The sequence below is a fragment of the Olea europaea genome, unplaced genomic scaffold (genome assembly GCF_002742605.1).
Source record: "Olea europaea var. sylvestris unplaced genomic scaffold, O_europaea_v1 scaffold1657, whole genome shotgun sequence".
Lineage (NCBI taxonomy): Eukaryota > Viridiplantae > Streptophyta > Magnoliopsida > Lamiales > Oleaceae > Olea > Olea europaea.
In genome coordinates, this window is record NW_019234232.1 from 204,646 (window position 1) to 230,606 (window position 25,961).

Consider the following 25,961-nt stretch of genomic DNA (forward strand, 5'->3'; position numbering starts at 1 on the left):
TCTTCTCGTGTCCAGGCATGCTCCCCAATTCGAATCACAGTAACCTGTAAGCTTCAAGTTTGATCGAGCAGAATAAAACGATCCCTGTCCTGGTGCCCTCTAGATATACCTTAAAACTTTGTAGGCTGCATTAAGGTATGGTAATCTAGGGCTATCCATGAATTGACTCAATAATTGTACTGAAAAGGATAGGTCAGGCCTTGTTACTGTCAACTATAATAATCTTCCAACTAGTCTTCTATAGAGTGATGGATCAGGAAGAAGTTCTCCTTGTTTTTAGAAAGCTTAAGGTTTTGATCAAGTGGAACTCGAGTTGGTGCTGCCCCAATTTTACCTGAATCTGTCAAAATGTCTAAAGCATATTTCTTTGGCATATGTGAATACCACGATTAGACCTGGCCACTTCGATTCCAAGGAAGTATTTTAGCTGTCTTAGGTCTTTGATTTTGAATTTCTCATGTAGGGAGGCCTTGAGAACATTTACAGATTCAATGCAACTACTAGCCACTATAATGTCATCAACGTACACCAGGATGGCAGTAAAGGAATGTTTGGTAGTTCTTGTAAATAGGCTATAATCAGCCTTAGATTGTGAAAAACCTTGTCCAATAATGAAGTTAGATAATTTAGAATACTACTGTCTAGAAGCTTGTTTAAGACCATACTAGCTTTTTTTTAGTTTACAAACTTTTGTCCCATCAGCATTAGGATAACCTGGAGGCAATTGCTTGTAAACTTCTTCCTCCAAATCTCCATGTAGAAATGCATTGTTTACATCAAATTGATATAGGTGCCACCTCTTAACAACAGCCGCAACCGCAGCCACAGCCAACAATGTCCTTACAGTGACTAGTTTTGCCACAGGGGAAAATGTTTCATGATAGTCGAGTCCTTCTTCCTGTGTATATCCTTTAGCCACCAACCTGGCTTTATGTCTTTCTATTGTCCCATCGGCATTGAATTTAGTTTTATAGACCCATCTACATCCTATAGCTTCCTTACCAGGAGGCAGATCAATAATTAGCCAAGTATCATTTAACTCGAGAGCATCTATTTCAGCTTTCATAGAATTACACCACTCGGGAGATTTTAGTGCCTCTTGGAAATTTTTAAGTTTTGTGTGTGTGCTGATAGAATCAACAAATGCCTTATGTGGGATGGAGAGTTTATGATATGTCAAATAAGTTTCAAGAGGATATGGATTACCTGGAGAAATGATGACCCTTTGCTTGTCCAAAGACTGTGAATGGGGAAGTAAAACCACCTGTTGGCAGACAAAATCCTTAAGATGAGCAGGAGTTCTCTTGATTCTGTTTTACCTCCAAGGTAGAGCTTGCTCTTGGGATGGCTCAATATTGATCTTAGATGCATTTGCAGGTTTAGATGACTCATAATTTTGCTCTAATGGAGAAGGTTCAGATGGTTGAGGTAAAGATACTGAATATTCTGTTGCTGTGTTTTGGTTTGAGGTAGGTGGAATTTCAGAAATGAAATCTATATTTGAAATTGGATTTGGAACAAAATTATTATTGATGACTGCATTTTGTTTGTAAGGAAACACATTCTCATCGAAGATAACATTTCTAGAGACAAAAACCTTCTTTGTTTCTAAATCCATTAATTTGTATCCTTTGATTCCAAACGGGTATCCCAAAAATATGCATCCTCGCTCTAGGATCAAACTTATGTCTTCCATTCACCAGGGTAGGAGCAAAAACTAGGCATCCAAAAACTTTGAGATGGGTGTGATTCGGTTTAGTTTGAAAAAGAACTTCAAAAAGGTGTTTTCTGATCTAAAATAGGTGTAGGAGTTCTATTTATAAGATAAACAGCCGTTAGAACACAATCACTCCAATATTTTAATGGGATGGTACTTTGAAATTTCAAAGCTCTTGCCACATTTAAAATGTGTTGGTGCTTTCTTTCAACTATGGAATTTTGTTGAGGAGTTTCCATAGAAGTTTTATGATAGATGATTCCCTTTTGTGAGTAAAATTGTTTCATCTCAAATTCACTTCCATTGTCTGATCTAATAGTCTTAACTTTGCATTCAAATTGTGTCTCAATCATATAACAAAAACTTTGCAAAATAGTGCCAGCATCAGATTTGAATTTCAACATATATACCCAAGTACATCTACTAAAATCGTCCAGAATAGCTAAGAAATATTGAAAACCATCATAACTAATCTCATTACATGGGCCCCAAAGATCGCAATGTATGAGATCAAAACATTTTTTTGATTTATGTTGGCTAATGGGAAATGGCAATTTTTGTAGTTTGGCCAAAAGACAAACAAGACAAGGCTGTTTGGTAGATCTTGTAGTGCTTACTGGTAAACCAAATTTGGTATTGGTGGAGTGTCCTAACTTATAGGGCTAAAGATCGAAATCTTCACCATTATTAAAAACAGAGGAAGCAAACATGTGTGTTTTTTGAGTTAGATGCTTTAATTTCTTGGTGAAAGCAAGGGGAGACGCTTCTTTTTGCATCAAATGATAGAGGCCTTGCTTTACTTCACCCATTCCAGTTGTTTTCCAAGTCAAAAGGTCCTGTATAAAATAAGAATCATGAAAAAAAATCAGACAACAATTCATTGTCTCTATTATTTTCCTTGCTGATATCAAATTAAAAGAAAACGATGGAACAAAAAGGACATTATCTAAGATGAAGGAGTCTAAAAATTTTAGCGTCCCAATGTGAGTAATAGGGACAACCTCACCATTAGGAAGGGCTACAGAATATGAAACTTCAGCTTTGATTGTGGTAAAATACGAGGCTGAACAGATCATATGATCTGTGGCCCCTGTGTTTAATATCCAAGGTGCAACTGAATGATTTGAAAGTTTAGTTCTGAGTGCAGAAAAACAAAGAGATATACCTGAAATTTTGGGCATCTCTCCATCACCAGCATTAGTTGGAAGAGTTTGAACATGATTCGCGGAGGGGATGAAGTTGTGATTGGTTTGTGGTTTTAGCAGTGCCATGAGCTGAGTATATTGCTCTTGAGTTAAAGGTATTTGAGCTTTGTTACTTACCTGCTCATGGAAAGGGGACACAAGAATTGTAGCTTGATTAGCAAAGGATGTTGATGTTTTGCTTCTCCTTTCAGATTTATGGCCTGACGGATATCCATATAGTTTGAAACATTTTCCAACTGCATGACGTGGCATTTGGCAGTAAGACACATGTTGGCTTGTTTGGATTAGCTTTGAAGCACCATTCAAGGGAATGCCCAGTTATCTTACAATAGTTGCAATAGTACCTATCCTTCTTCTGAGAAGATTGGTTTTGTGTTCTTACATCAAAGTTACCCTTGGCGAGCAATGCCATAGTTTCACCAAGTGTACTCTCAGTGGAGATTTCCCTCCTTTTCTCTTCTTGCTGAACGATAGAGTACACTTCATTCAAGTTTGGGAAAGGCTTAATAAGGAGTATTTGAGCTTTTAATCCCTTGTATGTGTCATTGAGACCCATAAGAAATTTCATAACCCAATCTCTCTGTTGGTTGTTCACCACGACTTTCAAACCTCCACAATAACAATTAGGGACTGATTCATAATTCAATAATTCATCTAAAAGGGTTTTCAGCTTTGAAAAATACATGCTTACACTGTCTTGATTTTGCATCAAGTTTGCAATGCTTTGTTTGAGTTCAAAAATCCTTGGTGCATTCTGCTGTGCCAACCTTTGCTCAAGCTCCTTCCATAGCTGATGTGCCGTTTCAGCATACATAGTGCTGCACTTTATGTCCACTGCCATAGTGTTTTGCAACCAAGTAATGACATATCATTACATCTCAACCAACGCTCCATGAGTGGACTATCTGCATCACTAGGCTCTGAAATGCTTCCATCAACAAAATCAAGTTTATTTTTAAACCTGAGTGCTCTTTGCATCAAACGTGCCCAGGAATGGTAATTATTTGAATCCAACACATGAGTGACGAGTATGGATGCAGAGCTATCATTAGCTCCAATGTAGTATGGACTGTTAGGCTGTTAAGGATCAATTGGAGTTGGATTTGGGTGTTGATTTGTGTCTATGTTTGAAGATTCAATTGGATTTGCATTAGCAGAATCGGGTTGTGCCATATCTGGCTCTGATACCGTATAAAAAAAAGAAATGTAAGAGGAAAATTATCAAACAAGTAGAGTGCAATAATTTTGGAAGAATTCTCTCATCATATTGATTCAGCTCACGTTACTTTTATACAGATGGATCACTTTTTATAAAAGAAAAAATGAAAGGAATATCAGCCCAGAAATGGTAACTATACAACAGCCTAGCAGGGAACAACCATACCGACAAATTCTGTTACGAAAGGAGGAAATGGAAAATCTATATAACAGAAAATATGCTATATCCTTCTAGAATTATTCTTCCACGTATGATCTAGCTTGTCATCCACATGTATTTGAGAGTATATGCCTTGTAGGCCACTAGGTTGACTGTGCTGCTGCTGCTAATCTTTATCTTCTAATACGCTTGGCTTGGGAGAAGAGGCTTGGTGGCATATTCGACGTGATCGGATTACTGAAATGAAATCTAAATATGATGCTTGTAGAAAATTATATGGTGGCAAAGAAAGGTTGAAAGAATTGTTATATATTCTGATTACTTTAATATTGGTGCCACATATGATCGATGGATGATGATGCCGGACATGCGCCATTTGATAACATCTTGGTATGTTGTTGTACTTGTCATTATATCTTCCATACAATGTTTAACATTCCTATCATTGCACTCTACACCTCTACCATTAAATCATAAGATTATGTCACTGTGTAGCTACTTTATTTTAATGAGATGCCTTTATTTCATTGGTTTAAACTTATCGTTATTAATTTGATTTATCACTTACATAGGTCAACTGGAAGACCACTTGTCCAATTCCACTTGTGGCATATAATTGGTACAAGGGAAGTGCTATATATACATAATTGTCCACATAATAGTGTCTATAATTACACGTGGCACTGAATCCAACCTTTAATTCAAATCTCACACTTACACATCAACCAGATGATTGTCAAATCATATTATGGGCACCATTATGTGCAATAATTATGTATAAGTAAAATTTTCCTTGATACAAATACAGAGATGATATTGCAAGTGGATGGGAGAATATGTATAAAGCAAGAATTGAAACATTCAAATAGATGATGGTAGTGAAATCGCTAGGCCTAGTCATGAGATTTTTAACTTGAACTCTCCATAATTAGCACAATAGTCAGTGTATTGGATATATTTTTCTTACTTAATATAGTTCATGCACAGGAGTTTGTTGTCCATTGTCATTGTGTGAATATATTATTTGACCGAAATTCCAAGTCAGTGTCTGAGTACCAACAACATTAGTTACAAATATTGTACTACCAACTATACATTACAGAGCTCTGCTCGGCAAACAGAGCCACGTATGCCCTGTTTGTCCCGGGGGGAGGGGGGCATGTGTCCCCCTATTGGCAGGGTGCTGCTCTATGTGGCCCTATTTGTTTAGAATTATCGTTACATTGAGAGGCAGTATTACAATTCAATTGAGAAATGGTTATGGTTGTGACTGGACGAGATTCATCATAACGGAATTTTGAAATACTAATAAAATCTGATATGAGAAATAATATGCAATATTCGGGTTGGATTGGAAATGTTGGAAATTGAATAATTCATTCGTGAATAGGGTATCCTATTTATTTGTGATTTTGTTACGACCAACATAAGACGGCAAAAATGATGGATATTCAATTTGGATTTGTGGTTATTATTAAGACCCAGTTAAGAAGAAAACGATGATGGAATTGTGTTAACTAATTGAAAAATGTTAAATAAGTTTATGTTTATCATTTGATGAAGATTTTGGAGAAGGAACAGTACATAGAAGCAAGGAAACGAAACACAGATTTTTTACACCAAATTGATTTTGGAGGGACAAAGTAGAGAGAAGATATAAAGAATATTCTTAAAAAAAAAAATAAAAAAAATAAAAAGGTGCGAGCTTATTTGCGTTGAGCATTCTAATTTTTTTATTAAGATAAGAGGGCAAGAAAATATTGTAAATGATTCGTTTTTCTCAATTAATGATATTTCTTCTTTAGTGGTCATCAACAGTCAGTCAAATCACATTTATTCGTATTTTCTTTTGGAGGATGTTAGAAGTACATAGGGGCCTCCATAATGGACACATGGAGGCCCCCTATTGGAGGCGACCCTCCAATAGGGGGCCTCCATGTGTCAATTATGGACATCATTATAGAGGCTCCTATGTACAAGAAGATTAATCCTTTTCCGTGCATTTCATCTTTCATTTCCCTTTCCCTTTCCCTTTTTTTCCACACAGCCAAAACTTCTAAAGTAATTGATACGAAGTCCACCCAAAGCCAGGCCCGACAACTTGAAGTAAATGAAGCACACATTAGGAAATTGAAACATAAGGCCCTGTTCTCTTTACCGTTTTCGGGTCGTTTTCTGTTTTCGATTTTTCAAAACGGTGAAAACGTGTTCTCTTTCCCGTTTTCGAAAACGAATTTTCGAAAACGAAAAAAAATTTGTGAAGAAAACACAAAACGCCTTTTTTGTCGTTTTGGGCGTTTTCAGTGTAAAACTTGAAAAAATTGAAAACGCGGGAAACCCTTTTTTTTTTTTTTTTTAGAAACTAAAAAAAAAAACGCATTTTCAACAATTTCAAAAAAAAAATTTAAAATTTTGAGAATCCCCACAACACCCCCTCAAAACACCCAAAAAAAAAAAAAATTTTAATTTATATTTTTTTTTTTGAAATTTTGAAAACCCCCAAAAAAAAAAAAAATTTTAATTTATATTTTTTTTTTTGAAATTTTGAAAACCCCCAAAAAAAAAAAAAATTTTAATTTATATTTTTTTTTTTGAAATTTTGAAAACCCCCAAAAAAAAAAAAAATTTTAATTTATATTTTTTTTTTTGAAATTTTGAAAACCCCCAAAAAAAAAAAAAATTTAATTTATTTTTTTTTTTTTTTGGGAAACTAAAAAAAAAAACGCATTTTCAACAATTTCAAAACAAACATTCAAAACACAAAACTCAAAATGAATTCAAAACTCAAAACACAAAACTGAAATACAAAGAGAACACCCCCTAAATAATTCGAGTCTGTTAAATACGTCAATACAAAAAAATGTCAAAATAAACGAAGAGAGATATCTCAAGCTACTATGCATATAAAAGATAGAGAGGATAAATTTATTCTTTTAAATTTTATCTTTAACCGTTAATTTGCGCATGTTAAAAGAAGTTTGAGCTTAAATGCATCAACAAGGTACCCATTTTCAGCAAGGTCGATCTTTGCTTACATATTTGATTATTATTTATTAAATACAGAAAGGGAAACTATTTTAGAAAAACCACCCATCAGAGCCATCGTTAATCATTGGTCCCTAAAGGTTCACATCAATCTAGTACTAGTTGATGAGAGTTGATCATAATTGATTGATTAGTAACCCTTAAATCCACGATTTCAAGTTTTTTTTTTAATACCTTATTACGTCATTCGATCAACAATCTTAATGAATAAATGCCCTCAACCTCTGCCATGAGTGCAGTTTGTTGATATAACCACACCAGCAAACATGATGATGAGCAAACACATTTGAGTCACCGAAAAGCTGAAAAGAGTACTAGCTAGTACGATCGAAGGTCTTGTTGATTTTCATAAGGGTATTTTCAATTTTTCATGTAACTCTATCCGCCCATACAACCTTTTCCTTAGCATTAATAAGTTTTAGGCCTAGAAATTATGAATTAACTTGGACATTTTATATTTCAATCAAAGTGGCAATCTACTTGTTGGTTAATTAAAAATTGAATTCGAGCAATATGTGATGAAGTAGCTTCAAGACAAGAAGACTGGATTGAGATAGAGAACATCATCTGATGATGATAACAAACTCGATTTTTTATGCGACTTAGCATGTGCTTCAGGCAGCAAAATAATGGGAACTGTGTCCTTAATTTATCTACAGAAAAAATATATATTCTGGCTGCCTGGTCTTGTGCATGAGGAATTCATGTGCATAACTTGCATGATGAAGTGGCCCGTAATGGATCTTGAAGACAGAAAAAGTGATGAAGTGCATAAGGGATTAGAATTTATGATGAAATGGGATCGTCACAAGGCAAAATAATGCTTTTTTAATTTCATGATAACTTCGGGTTGATTCGTTTTTGACGAATTGCTAGTCTAATTCGGTCGGAATCAAGCCAATGAATAAAACTCAGAGCTTCTAGCCCTGATGCAAGGCCAATATTGGGCAAAATCCATTGTTTAGTCCCTCATTTAGGCCTTTTTGCTATTTATGGTAATTTTTATTTTTGCAATATCTTTTTTCATAAAATTCGGATTTATATTCCGTTTGTTGGAGGATGATCCCGAAGACAAGGATTTTCCATCTTAGTAGTTATCTTATATTTTTCTATTTTTGGAAAAATATCTTTTTATTCTATTTTCCGAATTTTGCTAAGTTTTTTTTCTATTTAAGTCGATGTAAGCCCTTTGAGGTGACAGTTTTTGAATTCAATAAAATTTTCCTTAAAGAGTTTTTTCATTTTGTGATTGTTCATTTTTCCTATAGTCTTCCGCTACGTCAAAAAGCGTATTATTAGAGCTGTCAATCTAGAGTTGATCTCATAAGAAGGATTTAGGACTGGGCTCTTTTTTTTTTTTTTTTTTCTTTTTTTTCTAAACAGGGTTAGTATGTTAAAAAATAAATAAAATATATAAAACAAAATACCACAACGTATATAAAATTTATACATGAAATGAAAAATTGAAATGAGATAGGACTGGCTTGGCCCCATAAATCCGCAATTGGATCTTGTTAAATGATTTAATATGGATTAAATCTTGATATGAGTGTTGCAATTTGGAGTAATATCTTAAAAATTAACCTTGTTACAAGAATTAGTTGTTGATTTTATTTTGCAAGTGAAAAGATTGTAAATAAGTAATATAATGATGAGTAGAATGTCAAAACAAGTTGACTAATTATCTACGTATTTTACTTTAATTAAAACTAGCCGTAATAAAAAAAAAATATTTAGTTATTTGTTTTGATTTTAACAGTATACTAAAATAAGAAATTAAAAATAAGCAAACAAATTCTTTGAATTAATCAAATCACGCAAGGCACTAGGATTGCGAATCTACCGATTTTAACTTACTTTATTGATCAATTACACATATTTTTTAATTCTTGCATACAGTTAAAATCAATAATCCAATTATAATCAATAGCCTCTCTTGAAGCACAAAAAAATAAAAAATAAAAAAATCTGTACTTATATATGATCCTAATTATCTCTAATTAAATTGCGAACTTACAAGCATGCTTTCATTCACAAAAATCATCACATGATTATGTAGAACATAATGATATCTCCATCTATTATAGGAGCCTATGTTATATCATCATGTGTTAATGTATACCTAATCACTCAAAATCAATATAACTAAAACACACATTCTAAGGATGATCAATCATCAAAACGAAATAAGGGACTAATAAACCATTCTAATCTAATCTATCTATCTAATCTTCTAATCTAATCTAACTACATATAAAAGAGTGGGTTTTGGTTACTGTTCATAAGCTGATTGGCCATCTAAGCCAAGCCGTGTAGGAGTAAGACGTGTTAGCTAAGCCGTTTAATAGTGCACTGGGTTAATTTTCCTTTTGTTTGTGTGATTCTAGAACATTCACATGAGTTCTTTCGCTTTCTTTCTTTCATATTCAGATTTGCTCTCATTTTTTATGTATAATTCTTCCTTCTACCCATGAAAATCACTACGTCTGCAATCTCCTCTTTGACACTATTGGTATGTTGGTAGATATTATTTGTGGTGAACCTTAAATCATTATTCCTCTTCATTTCTTCCACCGACCAAAATTGTAGCTCCGAAATTCAATCGACAATATCGTGACTACTTCTATATCTCTGAAAATTCAAATCTACTTATTGAATGGGGATTTGGCTGAGTAGAGGAGCAATTTTAGTTTCTGCACATCGAAAGGTATGTATTGCTCATTTTTTACAGAGCATAAATTGTTGACTTTCTCTAAATCATTGGTGTTTTGCTTTACTGACCACTAAAGCTAAAATTCTTCACTCATACTATATTATTTTTACTTTATTAATCCAACCCCTTCATTGGGTTTTTGTGAATTTTTTATTGTGCCCTTGATTTGTTGTTTGTTGCTTTGTAGATCATAACCTGATTTTATTTATATATTCTGTTGATTTTTTTTTTTGCTCTATTTGTGGATATTTATTAATTGGGTAAAACATATTTCGTGCATTTTCCTTCAAAGCCTGATTGATCTATACGCTTTGCATGCGAGTTTGTTGTTTATTTGTTTTTATTATGATAATTTGGGATGTCTTCAATGAGGAATGAGTGGGCAATGTGGTGAAAATGAATTTTGTGTATTTGAGAGATTCGGTGTGTTTTTGGGAAAGAGAACTTGCCATCTGGGCCTCCGACTTGGTTGTAGCTAAGAATTTTTCATCTCAAAAAATTTTGATATTTCACCAGCAACTGTTGATAATTAATTGGATTCTGATGTTATGAGGAAAAAAATTGATTTAACGCTAAGGGTTTTACTTAAATTTTCGATTCTTAAATAAAGAGTTGGTTCGAATTTAATTCTGTGAGGCTTATATATATTTTATTGATGTAAATAATGAGGTTTATTGTTTGTTGAATATAAATAATTAGTGAATGTTTTTAAGTAGGTAAGGGACCATTTTTTTCCCGATGTTGGATAGAGTAATCTCATACTTACGTTTAGCGCTGTTTTAATCCATAAACATTGCGAAATTGAGGGTTTATAGTTCATGGATAGAATCATATTTCTGCTAACATTGGGCTTGATGTTTACTATTGATGTTTGACGTAGCTTTCTTCAATAAACAAATGTGATAACATTGAATTCCATTTCACTTTCCCGTTATACTCTATTCTCAACATGAGGGAACAAAAGAAAATCTTAATTGGTTTTGGTGGGTGTGAACATGCCTAGATGTATGTTGTTGTCTTCTGTATTTCTCTTCATAGTTACTGGAAAATCTATGTTTTTACTCTTTCTTCGGGTAATTGGAGAGTTATTATGGGAAGTAAGTTGTACTTGTGTTTATAGCTTATGGTTTGCACTTTTCTAAGGCAAATTGGTCTTAAGCAAGTAAGTTGAGCATCTACTTGTTGCGAAGCTTTTGTGTTTATTGTAATCTAGATGTATAAAAAACTTGATTTGAGGCGTTTGTTAGTTCAAATATGTGCGAGATGCTATTACTTATCCGATAATCTTAGGGCTTCAACTACTAAACTGTAGTAGAAAGCTGACAATAGAAATGATATATATGCTTGAAGTGGAAGGTTGAACTTTAATGACAATGTTCCGTGTGTGGCCTTGTAAGGGATTTGATTACAGTCGAAGAAATGAAATAAATCATATGTTCAGTTTTATGTACTTACTATTTGCCTTATCAAATTTTTTGAACCTATATTTCAATTCTTTCTATGCTGTCTTTAGAGTTTAAAGCCTTCGTTTGATGTCTTTGAAGAGAACTCACATTTAGATGGGCTCCACAACTTGTTCGAGTAGAGAAGATGTGTGAAGACATTTCAATGAAATCCCACAATGCCCTTGTTTGAGCCCCATTTTGGAGGAAAAATGTATTTTTGAATAGTGTACTGATGAAAAATGTGTGGTTAAAATATAAGAAAAAGTTTTGAATTTACGTATGATATTATTTTATTGAAAAATGTGTGATTGATATGATATTAAAATACTGTTGAAAAATGTATTTTTTTTTTCAAAGAATGAGGCTCAAACAAGGGCAAAATCAAATAACTACACGTGCAACGCATGTGCGTTCACTAGTAACTTCTAAAATAAGAATTAACAAAAATGAGCAATTAATTGATCAATGACTTAATAAGGTTCCATCGTTAATCCTAGCCACAAATGGTTTATCCTGTCATGTTATGATCCAAAAAATACAAGATAAATATCAAAACACATTAGATTAATAATTTTAGAATAAATGTTACAACCCTTTATCTTGAACTTTTTCAATGATCTTCAGAATCATCTAAAGCCTAATAAATTTCTTGTAATTTTTACTCCTAATAATTATGATGTAAAACAGAGTGAAATTCTCCCTATGCGTTTTCTATTACGTGGAAAGAAATCTCCATTTTCTTGACCTATATTTGTACTTCATATAGCCCTTAATTTGACTTGAATATTGTGTACTTCAATGAGCCGAGTTGAGTCGAGCTTTTTTTGGTCCAAGTTGCTCGGCCAGAAAATTAAGGCTCGATCCGAGCTTTCGGCTCTGGCTTTACCGAGCCGAGCTGGGCCGAGCTCAATTTCTGGATTTTTTTTTTTTTAATATATACCTCGTTGCCTGTTTGGCAGCAGCAGATTTGCTGCCGACTGGCAGCTTGATATGGCTGCCTGTTTGGCAGCTATTTGAGATTTTTCTTCTCTTTTTCCTTTTTTTATTTTTTTAAATAATACGGGCCGGCCCGGCTCGAGCCAACTCTAAAAAATGAGGCTCGGTGCCTCCAAGCCTTGAATTGAGCCGGCTCGAACTTTTTCCAAGTCGAACCACGAGCAGCCAAAATCGACGAGCCCGCTTGTGATCTCTATACAATAATATGCATTATTGTAGTCGATTAGCAGCGACAAACACAGATAATCCCTTAAATGGCTCGGCCCTTAATTGCACGAGCTCAGGCTAGGCTCATGGGCACGTCAATTATTATTATTATTATTATTTTTAAAAAAATTTACAAATAAACGAAATAATAGAAAACACTTTTAAAAAAAAAATAAAGTGTTAAGAAATACAAATAATTTAATGAAAATAATTTTTTATTTTTTTTATTTATATCATATTATCATACTTTTTATAAAGTATAAAATATTTATATAATGAAGACGAATTATTTTTTAAAATACATTCACAAAAAATATATTTTTTTGATTTCTTTTTAAAGTAGATAAAATGTAAATCCTCCTCCTTTATCCGGGCTTGGGGCCGGCTACATCAATTTTAAATATGCGGAGTTAAAAATTGTACACGAACTTGTTGTAATGTGTACAAATTTTTAAAGAAAACTAAATTTAACGTTTAAAAAATAAAGAAATTTTGATTAATATAATTAAATCAAATATCACTTACCTGACGACATGCAATTTCAGCATATTTATCTTGTAGTCGAAAATGAGCGTCTTGTCAATCCGTCACACACATTAACGCTTCCAAAACATCTTTTCAGTCTGCTCCTGACATCGGTTAAAATTCTTTTACATGCACTAAAAGCAGACTCCGAAACAACAGTGCTAACCGGATGTGTCAACAAATCTTTCGCAATTGCAGAAACAATTGGGCAACATTTTTCATACTTTCGTCAGAATTCAATTATTTCTGCTGAACTATTTTTTAATTGTTCTGTCTGTTGGCATATTATGATTGAAGTAATCAATTAATTCGGCAGGCATCGCATTTTGAGTTTTGGTCGATGTTTGATGAGATGCAAATGTAGACGACATGACACTAGATGAACACATTGTAGTTGCATCATATCTAAATGTATTAATGCCTTGAAATAAATTCATTATTTCGACATCATCTTTTTCAATTTCAGCAGAAGGAGTAGGTGCAGAGGGTAACTCGACTAACATTCGCACCCATTCTTTCCGCATATAAATCATACATTCCACATAATGTTTGCTCTAAATTCTTATAGGTGATAAGTGTATCAAGTATTAAAGCTTTATTAATTTGATCAATTACGTATTTAGTTTCCGAAATATTATATTAAGGGTCCATTGCGCATGCTAAAGGAAATAATATAGGCAGTTCTTCCCAATATTTTCTAAACTTCAATTTCATAGCAATTAAAATTTCACTAAAAGTATGATTATTTTTATATTTATGGAATGTTCTTGCAATTATATAAAGGCGTTCAAGAATCATACAACTTGTAGGATAATAAACGCTCGATAAAATCTTTATGGTCTCATAAAAAGATGTCAAAAACCGTTTAACTTTCAAAACTAAAATCCAATCGGATTCATTTAACATACCATCGTCATCACTTCTAACGTGTCTATTGTTATAAAAATCAGTTATTAAATTTTTATAAACATTCACATGACTTTAATAGCAAGTGAGTAGAGTTCTATCTATGATCTACGTCGCTAACAAATGTTTTAGTAGTCGTCACCCCTAGTTCGGCACAAAAATCTTCAAATACTTGTGTTTCTACTAAGAGATATCGTAATATATACTAATACATTCCTAATCTTTTGAAATTCATCCTTTATATGTTTTAAACCATCTTGCGCAATTAAATTTAAGATATGACACACACAACGAATATGAAACAAATACCCACCAAAATCAGGTTGAAGTGTCCTACACAATTTATCGACGACTACCTTATTAAAACTAGCATTATCAAAAGTAAAATGCCGATTTTTAGTCTCGCAATGATATTTTCTAACAATACTGATAATAACATTATATATGTTATTAGCATTGTGAGGAAACTCAATAATTCTAAAAGCAATAATTTTCTTATGTATGCACCAAAGTGGGTCTATATAGCGTGCAGTTGAAGCTATATATGCTCTTTTATTAACCCTTTCCATATATCAGAAGTTAAAGATATAACACCCCCATATTGTTGTAAATCCATAATTAATTGTTGTTTTGAATTATTGAAATAATTTATTGTATCAGCACACGAAGAGTGCTTTGACTTACCCCAACGTACCTCGGTTGTAGATATTCTTTCACGAACGAGACGAAGTGTTGGCTGTCTGCAATAGCCAGAGGCAACTCAGTGACGGCAATAAATTTCACCATTTTGGTTCTAGTATTGTCCTCCGAGTACACCCACGTGGATAGGGGTGAAGTTGTAGAACCGGCACCTGAACTGCCAAATTGTAATTGTGTTTGACCAGCTAGAAGAAGTCAATGTTTGGCCGCACATGCTTTGTATTGGCGGTTGAGATGGGTGGTACCAATTCCTTTTTGTTATGCCAATCTTTTTTGGTAGTATTTACATACTGCTTTACATTCTGCAAGGCCATTGACGACTTTTTCCATTGAAATTAACTTAAAGTGATCCCAACAATTTGCTTTTTTTTGGCCTTTCGCTTTCCCTTCGCATTTGGGATGTTTAATTCATCATCTTCATTCTCATGCTCCGCTTCAGGAACGTTAATATCATACAAATCAATTGAATTGTGGCTTCCCTGAATGTGAACATCTTCAGGTATCGATAGGTCATTTAGACCGAGAAATTCATTTGAAAATTGACTTTGCGGCATCCTAGGCAATTCGCCAGGATGTGGTATCAAACTAACTTTCAACAAATGAGCGTTGATCTATTTGTTTGATTGTTTCTGATGAAATTTTAACTAGAAGAATATAAATGTAGTGAGATTGTGAGAACTGAGAATTAGATGAATTGAAATTGTAACTAATAAAATGTAAAAAGTGAATTGATATTGTATATTTTTCATTACAAGAGAGTAAAAACTCGATAATTGATATAATAAAAGAGAGTTGAGAGAGTTGGAGATTCGGAGTAGCAATTGATATGAAAAAAAAATCTTTAAGGGAAGAGGTATTTATAGTAGAAGGGGGGGAATTAAAAAATAAAAAAATTCAGTGACCGAAACGGTCACTGAATTTATTCAGTGTTGGTCACTTTTTTGGTCACTTAGATTTTTTGGCTAGACGAGCTAGAGCCGCTCGGCTTGTGGCTCGTTGTTTGTAACGAGCCGGCTCGCCTCCCGGCGAGGCCAGTTCAACTCGTGCAAGTACATAATGACTATCAGGTGATCGTGAGATAGGTATTATCTAATTTAGAAGCGAAGGAAGACGGAATGGCCGCCCAGAGACGGAGTCAGACCTTTGGTTTTGCAGGGTAAAAAATTGAAAACAATGTCTAAACTTGATATTGAGAATAATTTCTTTTGAATAAGCAATGTATATCTCGGCAAATCGCAATCACCTATCTACTAAAATATACAAATGGAGGTTAAAAGGTATTGTCCAATTTCATAACACATCAAATTTCTATTGTGGACAGTGAACAAGCTTAAGGGAAAAATGAGGTCACGACCATAAAACTTTGAAACACATTTTTAATATCAAGATAATTGAGGTACAAACTAGAGTCTAGAGAGTAGAGATTAAGGGATAACTGGACAAGAGTAAATATATAATATATTTTTCCAAGTTTCAACGAGCAGAAATGTACTTGCATATCTCAAATTTAAAAATGAAAAACAACTAATTAAAGGAAAATGTCCAAATTGATAGGAAAAACTAAAGTTACATCCAAATCCAATTAATACAGGTTTGCTAACGTAGATAGAACTTGTAAGAAAAACAAATGTCAAACAAATAGATGGTAGATTTGTTACTTAAATGGAAGAAAAATCACAAAATTAGTACAAGAAAAGAAAATCCCAAAATATGAATTGCGATTTGGCGATCTCTTTGTGTCGGTCGATTCTTCATTTTCTTCTCTCTGTGGGGCTTTAGGGCAATGGATGGTTGTTCAAGACTCCAAATGCATATGGAATGATGAAAAAGCAAAATTTGGCAATGGGCTTGTGCAATTGGACTTGTCAATAGGCAAAGTTGTGGTTAATTTACATCCCTTTTTATCTTAGAAGAGAGAATGTGAGATTTACTGTTCATTTTTTTACATAGGTTTTCACACGAAATTGGTTTGAAACCGATTTGACAACAATAAATCATTCTATTCAATGACGCTGTAGCATTATTTTCCCACGACATTTCACCATTTTCACACGTCATTTCACTGTGATGTCACCACCACTTCATTATTTCTCTATTTTCACACACCACTTCACTTGATTAAAGGAAATACCATAGCTTATATAATAAATAAACGAAATTAAATATAAAGACTATTTTAAAAAAAATTGCAGATAAAAATAGAAAAAAAAATTATTAAAAAGTTTTTGAAGTAAATTAAAATGATTTTTAAAAAATAAATATTATTTAATTCAAATTTAATGAATGTCTTTATATCATAAGGAATGTATAAAGATTATTTTATTAAACCAAATTAAACAAATAAAATAAAAGAAAGTTACAAAAATTGAAAAAATAATATATAAATATTATTTAATTAATTAAAATTGAAAAATCTAAATTTAAAAAAATAACAAAAAACCTCTCTATGGATCTCTCCGTCCACAGAGAAAATCTTTGCTTTCAAAAGATGAGTTTTCCCCCTTTGACTTTTCAAAATGAGAGAATTTTCCTTTTGCATAGAGTGATAACACTCCGTGCACGGAGTGATAATAATTTTTTTCTTAAATTTTATTTATAGTAATTTTTTTATTAATAAATATTTAATTTTAAAAGAATCCCTCCATATTTTAAAAGAGAGTGTGAGGTTTACTGTTCATTTTATTAGTGATAATTTTTTTTACGTAAAAGTTATTCTTTATTTCTAAAATACAAAAAGTTACTTATAATTAAAAAGAGAACTTCAAGTTATTTGAAAGTAAAACGAACTTATAATTGCAAAAGTTACTTATAAGTAAAAAATATTAACTTCAAATTTTTTAAGTATAAATATTTAGATATATTTAGTTTTTTTAAATTAAATATTAACAAAAAGATGCACTATCTAGAATGGAAAAAGTTACATATAAGTAAAAAAAATCACTTCAAGTTATTTAAAAGTAATAACAAAAACTTATAATTGTAAAAGCTACTTATAGATAAAAAATATTAACTTTAACATTTTTAATTAAATATTTAGATATGTTTAATTTTTTAAATTAAATATTAATAAAAAAATTGCTATAATTAAAAAAAAGTCAACTATCCATGCATATGTTTTTTTTTTTTTAATTATAGTAATTTTTTATTAACATTTAATTTTAAAAAATTAAATATATCTACTTACTAAAAAATGTTGAAGTTAATTTATTTTTTTTTATTAATAAGTAGCTTTTACAATTATAAGTTTTTTTTTATTACTTTTAAATAATTTGAAGTAATTTTTTTACTTATAATTATTTTTTTACATTCTAAATAATGTAATTTTTTTTATTAATATTTAATTTAAAAAACTAAATATATCTAAATATGTATACTCAAAAAATTTTAAATTAATATTTTTTTACTTATAAGAAGCTTTTGCAATTATAAGAGAAGGAGGTATTAATATATTTTTTTTACCTATAAGTAACTTTTACAATTATAAGTTTTTTTATTACTTTTAAATAACTTGAAGTGCTTTTTTAACTTATAAGTAATTTTTACATTTTATATAGTGTAATATTTTTATTAATATTTAATTTAAAAACTATATATATCTAAATATTTATACTTAAAAAAATTTAAGTTAATATTTTTTTACTTATAAGTAGCTTTTATAATTATAAGTTTGTTTTACTTTTAAATAACTTGAAGTGATCTTTTTATTTATAAGTAATTTTTTACATTTTAGAAATAAAGAATAACTTTTACGTAAAATTTATTTAAAAAAATATTATTACTAATAAAATTATAGGATATAGTTGAAAGTGTGAGAAAATGAAAAAAGAATACTGTGTGTCAGATTCAAAGCATGTAAGTTGCAGGTAAAATAGAAAACGACGTCGCTTCTACTCCACCAATTAAAAAAAAAAAGTTACAGTGTGGCAAAATATTATTTAAAAAAATATTACTACTAATAAAATTATAGAATATGATTGATAGTTGATAGCGTGAGAAAATAGAGAAAGAGTATTGTGTATTAGATTCAAAGCTGGACGATTCATTTTTGTCACATACGTTTTCACATTCAGCTGGTTTGAAATGGGTTTGGTCAAATTGGTTTGATTTTTTTTATTATATTATTTCTCCTTATCTTACTGTTTATTTTTGTCGTATTGATTTTCACATTGAACATGTTTGAAACTGGTTTGGTCTTTTAAATCCGACACACAGTACTCTTTCTCCATTTTCTTACACTATCAACTATCAACCATATCCTATAATTTTATTAGTAGTAATATTCTTTTAAATAATATTTGAATCTTTACTTTCAAAATGAGAGTTTTCTCCTTTTGACTTTTCAAAAGGAGAGAATTCTCCTTTTTAACACTCCGTGCATGGAGTGATTCCACTCCGTCCACGGAATGGTGATATATTTTTTTTAAATTTTATTTATAGTAATTTAATATTAATAAATATTTAATAAAAAAAATCCCTCCATATCTTAGAAGAGAGAATGTGAGGGTTACTGCTCATTTTATTTTTTTAAATATTTTTTTACATAAAAGTTATTCTTTATTTCTAAAATGTAAAAAATTACTTATAACTCAAAAGATTACTTCAAGTTATTTAAAAGTAAAATGAATCTATAATTACAAAAGTTACTTATAAGTAAAAAATATTAATTTCAAATTTTTTAAGTATAAGTATTTAGATATATTTAATTTTTAAAATTAAATATTAATAAAAAGATTGCAATATCTAGAATATAAAAATTTACTTATAAAAAAAATCACTTCAAGTTATTTAAAACTAATAACAAAAACTTATAATTGTAAAAGCTACTTATGGATAAAAAAGAATTAACTTTAATATTTTTAATAAATATTTTGATATATTTATTTTTTAAAATTAAATACTAATAAAAAATTACTATTAAAAAAAACTCACTTCGTGCACGTAGTGATGGCCACTCCATGCACAGAGTGGTCATCAGGTGCATGGAGTGATTTTTTACTTATAAGTAAATTTAATTTAAATATATCTAAATATTTATTTAAAAATGTTGAAGTTGATATTTTTTTTATCAGGACCTGTTTGGGCCACATTATTCCAAAAAAAATGCATTATTAAACAGTAATTTGACATCATTTCAACCATATTCTTCAATAAAATAATATTACACGCAAATCAAAAACTTTTCCTTATTTTTTAATCATACATTTTCCATCAATACATTATTCAAGAATGCATTATTAACAAAATAATGTGGCTCAAACACCCCCTCAATAAGTAGCTTTTACAAATATAAGTTTTTGTATTACTTTTAAATAACTTGAAGTGATTTTTTAATTATAAGTAACTTTTTACATTATAGATAATGTAATTTTTTTTATTAATATTTAATTTACAAAAATAAATATATCTAAATATTTATACTTAAAAAATTTTAAGTTAATATTTTTACTTATAAGTAACTTTTGTAATTATAAGAGAAGGATGGATTAATATTTTTTTACCTATAAGTAGCTTTAATTTACAATTATAAGTTTTTTATTATTTTAAATAACTTGAAGTGTTTTTTTACTTATAAGCAAATTTTTATTTTTTAGATAGTGTAATCTTTTTATTAATATTTAATTTTAAAATAAAAATAAAAAACTCTTAAAAGATGGGATTGTGATCACTATTAATTCTTGTCACTTGAATTTTCACACTTGCTTGGTTTGTACTATTTATTAATTGGTTCATAAAATGTCTCTTAAAAGTGGGTTTCGCTCTCTCTCACTTTCATTCTTCATGGCAAAGAAAACACTATTACAATGATTTTCAAAATCTGAGATATTGAAACTCAGAGAGTTGAATGAGAGATCTTGAGAAGGAAACTACAGTATGAAATGTATGAAGTGAAAAGATAATCTGCAATAGTTAATTAATTGAAAGCATTGGATATGCTATTTGAGCGAAAAAGATTTGGTGATTATTGATTGTTTTTTAGTTTTCTATGTTATTTGCATTCAGTGTGTTTCATTATCGTTTAAAAATGCGTGATATTTTTAGACTTTATATATGCTGAACTGAGAACTTTAGAAATTACGCTGACTGATGCTCTGACTTTCTTTTATTTTGTAGCTAGGGCCTCAAGAATGTCCATATCAGTATCTTATGAAACATGAACTGAAGAATGCAACATTTTATCTTTATCTTACTCTTTCACCATGTAAGTAAACCTTTGTTGGAAGTTTCTAAAATAACTTATAAATTGAAATTTGCTTGTGTACCAAATGATATTAATTTAATCATTGTCTATCTAGTGAATTGACTAAGTAAAACCTTGCTGTTTAACATCTATAGTTAGAAAGATCGTTAAAAATTTGTTGGTTATTAGTCTTAATATCTCATGAGTAGAGACATCATATTTGATGTTTGCTAAGTATCTTGATTTGGTTCGTTAATTTTTCTTCATTTCTTACGTCACAGTGACTATTTTGAATGCCATATAGCAAATCTTAGTGACTATTTCAAATGCCATGACAAATATTTATGCTACTATTTCAAATATTGTAGCACAACTAACATTTTAAAAGAGTCATTCATACTTTTTTTTTTTTTTTAAATAAATCTCATTAACTTTTGTCATGTAGCTTCGATGTTCAGCTAGCATTTGAAACTAGAGCCTTTATGTCTAGAGAAAAAGTTGACGTGGAAGAAAGAATTGAATTCCATACTATAAATGCTCGTGGTTCGATATTTATACATTTGATTTTTAAATAACTAGACAATTACATACTATCAAGTCTAATTATAATACATTCTATATATGTTAATAGAGTATGATAAATGATTCTTTTATCACCCATCAATGCAAATGATGAAGGCGACACTGTAACCCAACATATTTAATACACTAGCATTACGTTCAAAATAATCCAACACATGTATTGTATGGGCAAAGACTAGTATTGAAAGAAGAAAAAAAGTTTGGCAACACATTCGAATAGTTTACAGATTTTAAAAAAAAAATACAGAAATGTTTGTGAGGTGAATTGACCCACATGACCCCATGTGGGTCCGTCTATGTGGCTGCCTATCTAATGAAGGTTGCTCGCAAGGATAACACTAGGGCAGACTCCTCATCAAAATTGTCCTCGATTAACTTAAGGATTCTACCTCGAATGGATTCGGTACGAGCATTGTTTAATCCCAGTTACATTGCCATTATAGAGGTTAACAAAATCGAGCACAGGTCCACATGGATGGACTCACTGTTATACTTGAAGGATGACAAGCAACTAGAAAAACAAAGTGGAAGCTCGACGACTCCACACGCGAGCAGTAGGTTTTGCTTGGTAAATGGACGGTGGCATAAAAATAGTCACCATGCCTTAACAAGAAATGTGTGTTGATGCTTAGTTACGGAAGCAGATATTTTGAATTGAGGAACACAATCAAATTTGTAAAAAAGTTTTGAAAAAACTAAAGCATTTGGTATCTTATTATAATTGTTCTCTACGTGTTCTTATAATTTGACAACGTTCCTATTTCCTTCCGTGTATGTTTTATCAATTCAATATGAATGTTTTAAAATTCTCATGTGTAGTTTGATCTTCAGAATTCTCTTCATACAAACAATGAAAATCAAAGAGAAAATACCTTATTTTTCACACTTATTCTTTTTATTAGCCCCCGTTTGACTCCCATTCTTCTTCTCATTATTTTTTTCTCTCTTATTTTCAATCACATAATCTTTCATAAAGTAGTATTATACGTAAATCTAAAACATTTCATTCTTTTTCAACTTACATTTTTCAAAAAAATAATATTTCAACCATTAAAATTTAGAAAGAATGGGGTCAAACGGGGGGCAAAGTAATTTAAAAGACTTCCAATTATTGCTACAGCTTGTTAAACTGGCCATCAAGTCTGAGAGCAGACTATTAGTGTTTTATTTTCAAATTTTCATTTATGTACATATGTCTTCAGCTAATGACAAAAATTTATGAATCGAATTCTAAATGCATCCAAGAGAAGTCCTATAACCTGAAAATATGTGCATTCGCAATCCGATCTCGAGATCTGCTATTTTCTCCTACTATATTGAGATCAACAAAAGCGTGTTAGAAGCTAAAGGAGCATACTACATGTATAGACAAAAAACTCACACAAGTCCTACAGAGAAGTCACAACAGGAGAGTGAGTGTTTTTTTTTGGGCAATAAAATATTTACATGGGGCATTCCGTGTCTTCTTTCTCTTTACATATGGAATAATTGGAAGTTAAAATACAGTGCGGAGGGCATGTGTTCTCAATTTCACTAAATATTTTCTGTTTTAGTAGAACATATTCAACAACAACCTGCAACTAAGACAAAGTTACAAAACCATATACTACAAAATTAGCAGAGAACAACAAATACCACCAATCTAATCAACTAAAACTCCACAAAGAAGATGATCCATCACATATTCACAATTATATTTCTATATTCCAAATAGTTAAAGAGATAATTCAATAGGCTTTAAAGGTTATAACAGAATTCAAATGAGCGAGAGGCAACGAATGAACAACAGGCGGCTAAATCGCAGTGGTGGAGGCAGGAGGGCTTTGATTTTCCAAAGTAATCGGGTTTTTCTTCTTCAATGGAATGGCTGAATAGGAATGGGTTTTGGCGATTTGAAAAGGAGAACTAGAGTTCTTGTGATTTGAAAAGGACAATGGGTTTTAAAGATTTTGAACATTCTCTAAATCTAATCTTTGATTTAAAAAAAATAAAGAAACTCAAGAATTAAGTTGGTGAGTCACGTGACCCTCCAAGCCCCATTGTGCATCCGCCAGTGTTGATGCAGACAGGGTTTGGATGATTATGAGCGAGATTCAATCGAGAATGTGTGGTAATCATCAAGGCGAAACATGCTGGCATTTAAGGCTATTGGAATAAGGCATTATTGGCCTACGGCGAAAGAAGATACAAAAGGTATAGTGCAGAAGTGCGGCCATGTCTGTGAGATGCCAATCTCATACATTTCCCCGCAGAGAATTGTAAAGAAGTAAAATGGTAGAAACAATTATCTTCAATTTCTCATTGATCAGTATACTTTATATATTTGTACATGGACATGATTTACATGAAAATAAAATCATCTATAAAAAATTCTGGGAGATAACTAAAATCATGGAAGCTAAAGTTTAATTAAACTTGTGGGATTTCTATATGCTGTAATACTGAAATCATGGGAGCTAAACTTGTGGGATTTCTATGTGCTGTAATACGCCCCCTCAAGTTGGTGCATGAAGATCCGTAATGTCCAACTTGTGAGAGAAGTGATGAAAGAGATCGGATCCTAATGTTTTGGTGAAGATGTCGGCAATCTGCTCGGCAGATGGAAGATGAGCAGTGGTGAAGAGACCAGAACGGAGTTTGTTACGAACAATGTGGCAGTCTATCTCAATAAGAATAGTGCAATAACATTCATAATTTGCTTCTTCCATCAGCGGTGACTTGATCTACTAGGCCCATTGCCAATAGCGTCGGCACAAAGGAAGTTTTTAATCATTGCAATTGCAATTGACTACCTCACAAAGTGGATTAAGGGAGAGGCCCTAGCAACTGTTACTACTAAGAAAATTCATATCTTGGGGTGGAAAAATATTATATGCAGAATCAAAATACAAGATTGAGAAGATTGACAATGGAAAGCAGTTTGAAAACCCCAGCTTCGTAGAGTTTTGCTCGAGCTACAAGATCTATCTTCGTTAATGATGATCAGATTTGTTCCTTTCAAGGATAATCTACTGACTTGGGGTCTAATGATGATGAGATTCGATCAATTCCTTACGAGCACGGGTCTAATAATGATGAGATTTGTTCCCTCCAAGACTAATCTACCATTACCACTTGGCAGAGTATCGTGTAATTAATAGAGAGTCAAAGCCCCTGGTACATGCCGCTTTGCTAATCAAAAGATAGGAGAGCATCCCTAATTTCAAAGTTAGGGAGTCATTTTGTCGAATTTCTTCAACGTGATTCTTTCATGTGCCCTAGTATACTCTACTTGTTCATCTGTGTCATTTGGGAGACGGATCAACTCGAGAACATAACAAGATAACAATTTTGAGCAAGAGTCTAATAATGATGAGATTTGTTCCTCCCAAGAATAATCTATTTGAACAACTTGGAAACGGAAAGAGAAAACAATTTTGGGCAACTTGATCGAGTTCAATCCATCAAGGAGAATGAGTTTGCTTCGGGAGATGATCGAGGCATATCACGAAAGAGAGAACAATTTTGAGCGACTTGATCGAGTTCAGTCAATCAAGGAGAGTGAGTTTGCTTCCAGAGATGACAATGCATATTGCGAGGCCAGTTGTCGCAGGCTGTCGACTCCACCTGTTACCTCTATGTCAGCTTTACCCTTGAGAAATTTTACAAATAGGCTAGAAAAATAATTTTATCGTCGACCTTGCTCTAGAAAATGGTTAAACACTGTCTTTTTCTAAAAGAAAACGGAACAGAAACATTCTATTCTCCCAAGGAAAAGTGTACAAAACTAATCACTCAGGAACACTTGAAGATCAAAAATAATAAGCCATCTAGTAAACCAACAAATATTATCAAAATTGGAAAGATTAAAATGAAATCAGCATAGAACTGGATTCTATAACCCAAGGTAAAACACCAAATATTATTATACATAACCTATATATAAGTATAACAACATTTAAACCAAACAGGCGTCAACTCAATCCTTGTTCATCGCCTTCTCGACTCGTTCATTCAACATCTCCGCCTGTGAAACCAAATGCGTCACTGCAAAAAGAAGCCAATAGAGCACCAGCGCCGAAGCAATCAACAACGTATTCCGTTGAGACTTGAGTACGGATTTCTGGTGTCGCATGAGATCAGTCGGGTTACACGACTCGGGAGAGGAGCAACTCGGGCGAGTCTCGTACTTCCAGTAGATGTCCATCAACAGGAACAAACAAAACGGTATAACAGATAGAAATGGTTTGAGTAAATTGCGGGTTACAGAGATTACACCCTTCCGTAAAGGATTCATGGTTGGAGGCAGAGTGAGCAAAAGGACCATCATAGCTTCTGCAGCCGCGGCATAGCTTAATACAACCCATTCCAATGCCATTTTTGAGA

The 25,961-nt window shown here is 31.9% G+C and overlaps 2 protein-coding genes across 2 annotated transcripts; both read right to left on the bottom strand.

Moving 5' to 3' along the window:
* Positions 1-1,773: 1,773 nt before the first annotated feature.
* On the bottom strand, positions 1,774-3,763 carry LOC111377458. Its single transcript, XM_023000554.1, has 5 exons — positions 3,190-3,763; positions 2,883-3,122; positions 2,719-2,831; positions 2,400-2,553; positions 1,774-2,159 (listed from the first exon to the last, which is right to left on the bottom strand). Exons 1-5 carry the CDS (start codon positions 3,761-3,763, stop codon positions 1,774-1,776), a joined length of 1,467 nt encoding a protein of 488 aa, XP_022856322.1.
* Positions 3,764-25,299: 21,536 nt separating this feature from the next.
* Positions 25,300-25,955, bottom strand: LOC111377460. Its single transcript, XM_023000559.1, has one exon. The coding sequence runs from the start codon at positions 25,951-25,953 to the stop codon at positions 25,555-25,557; it is 399 nt and encodes a 132-aa protein (XP_022856327.1). The 5' UTR covers positions 25,954-25,955; the 3' UTR covers positions 25,300-25,554.
* Between the last annotated feature and the right edge of the window lie 6 nt (positions 25,956-25,961).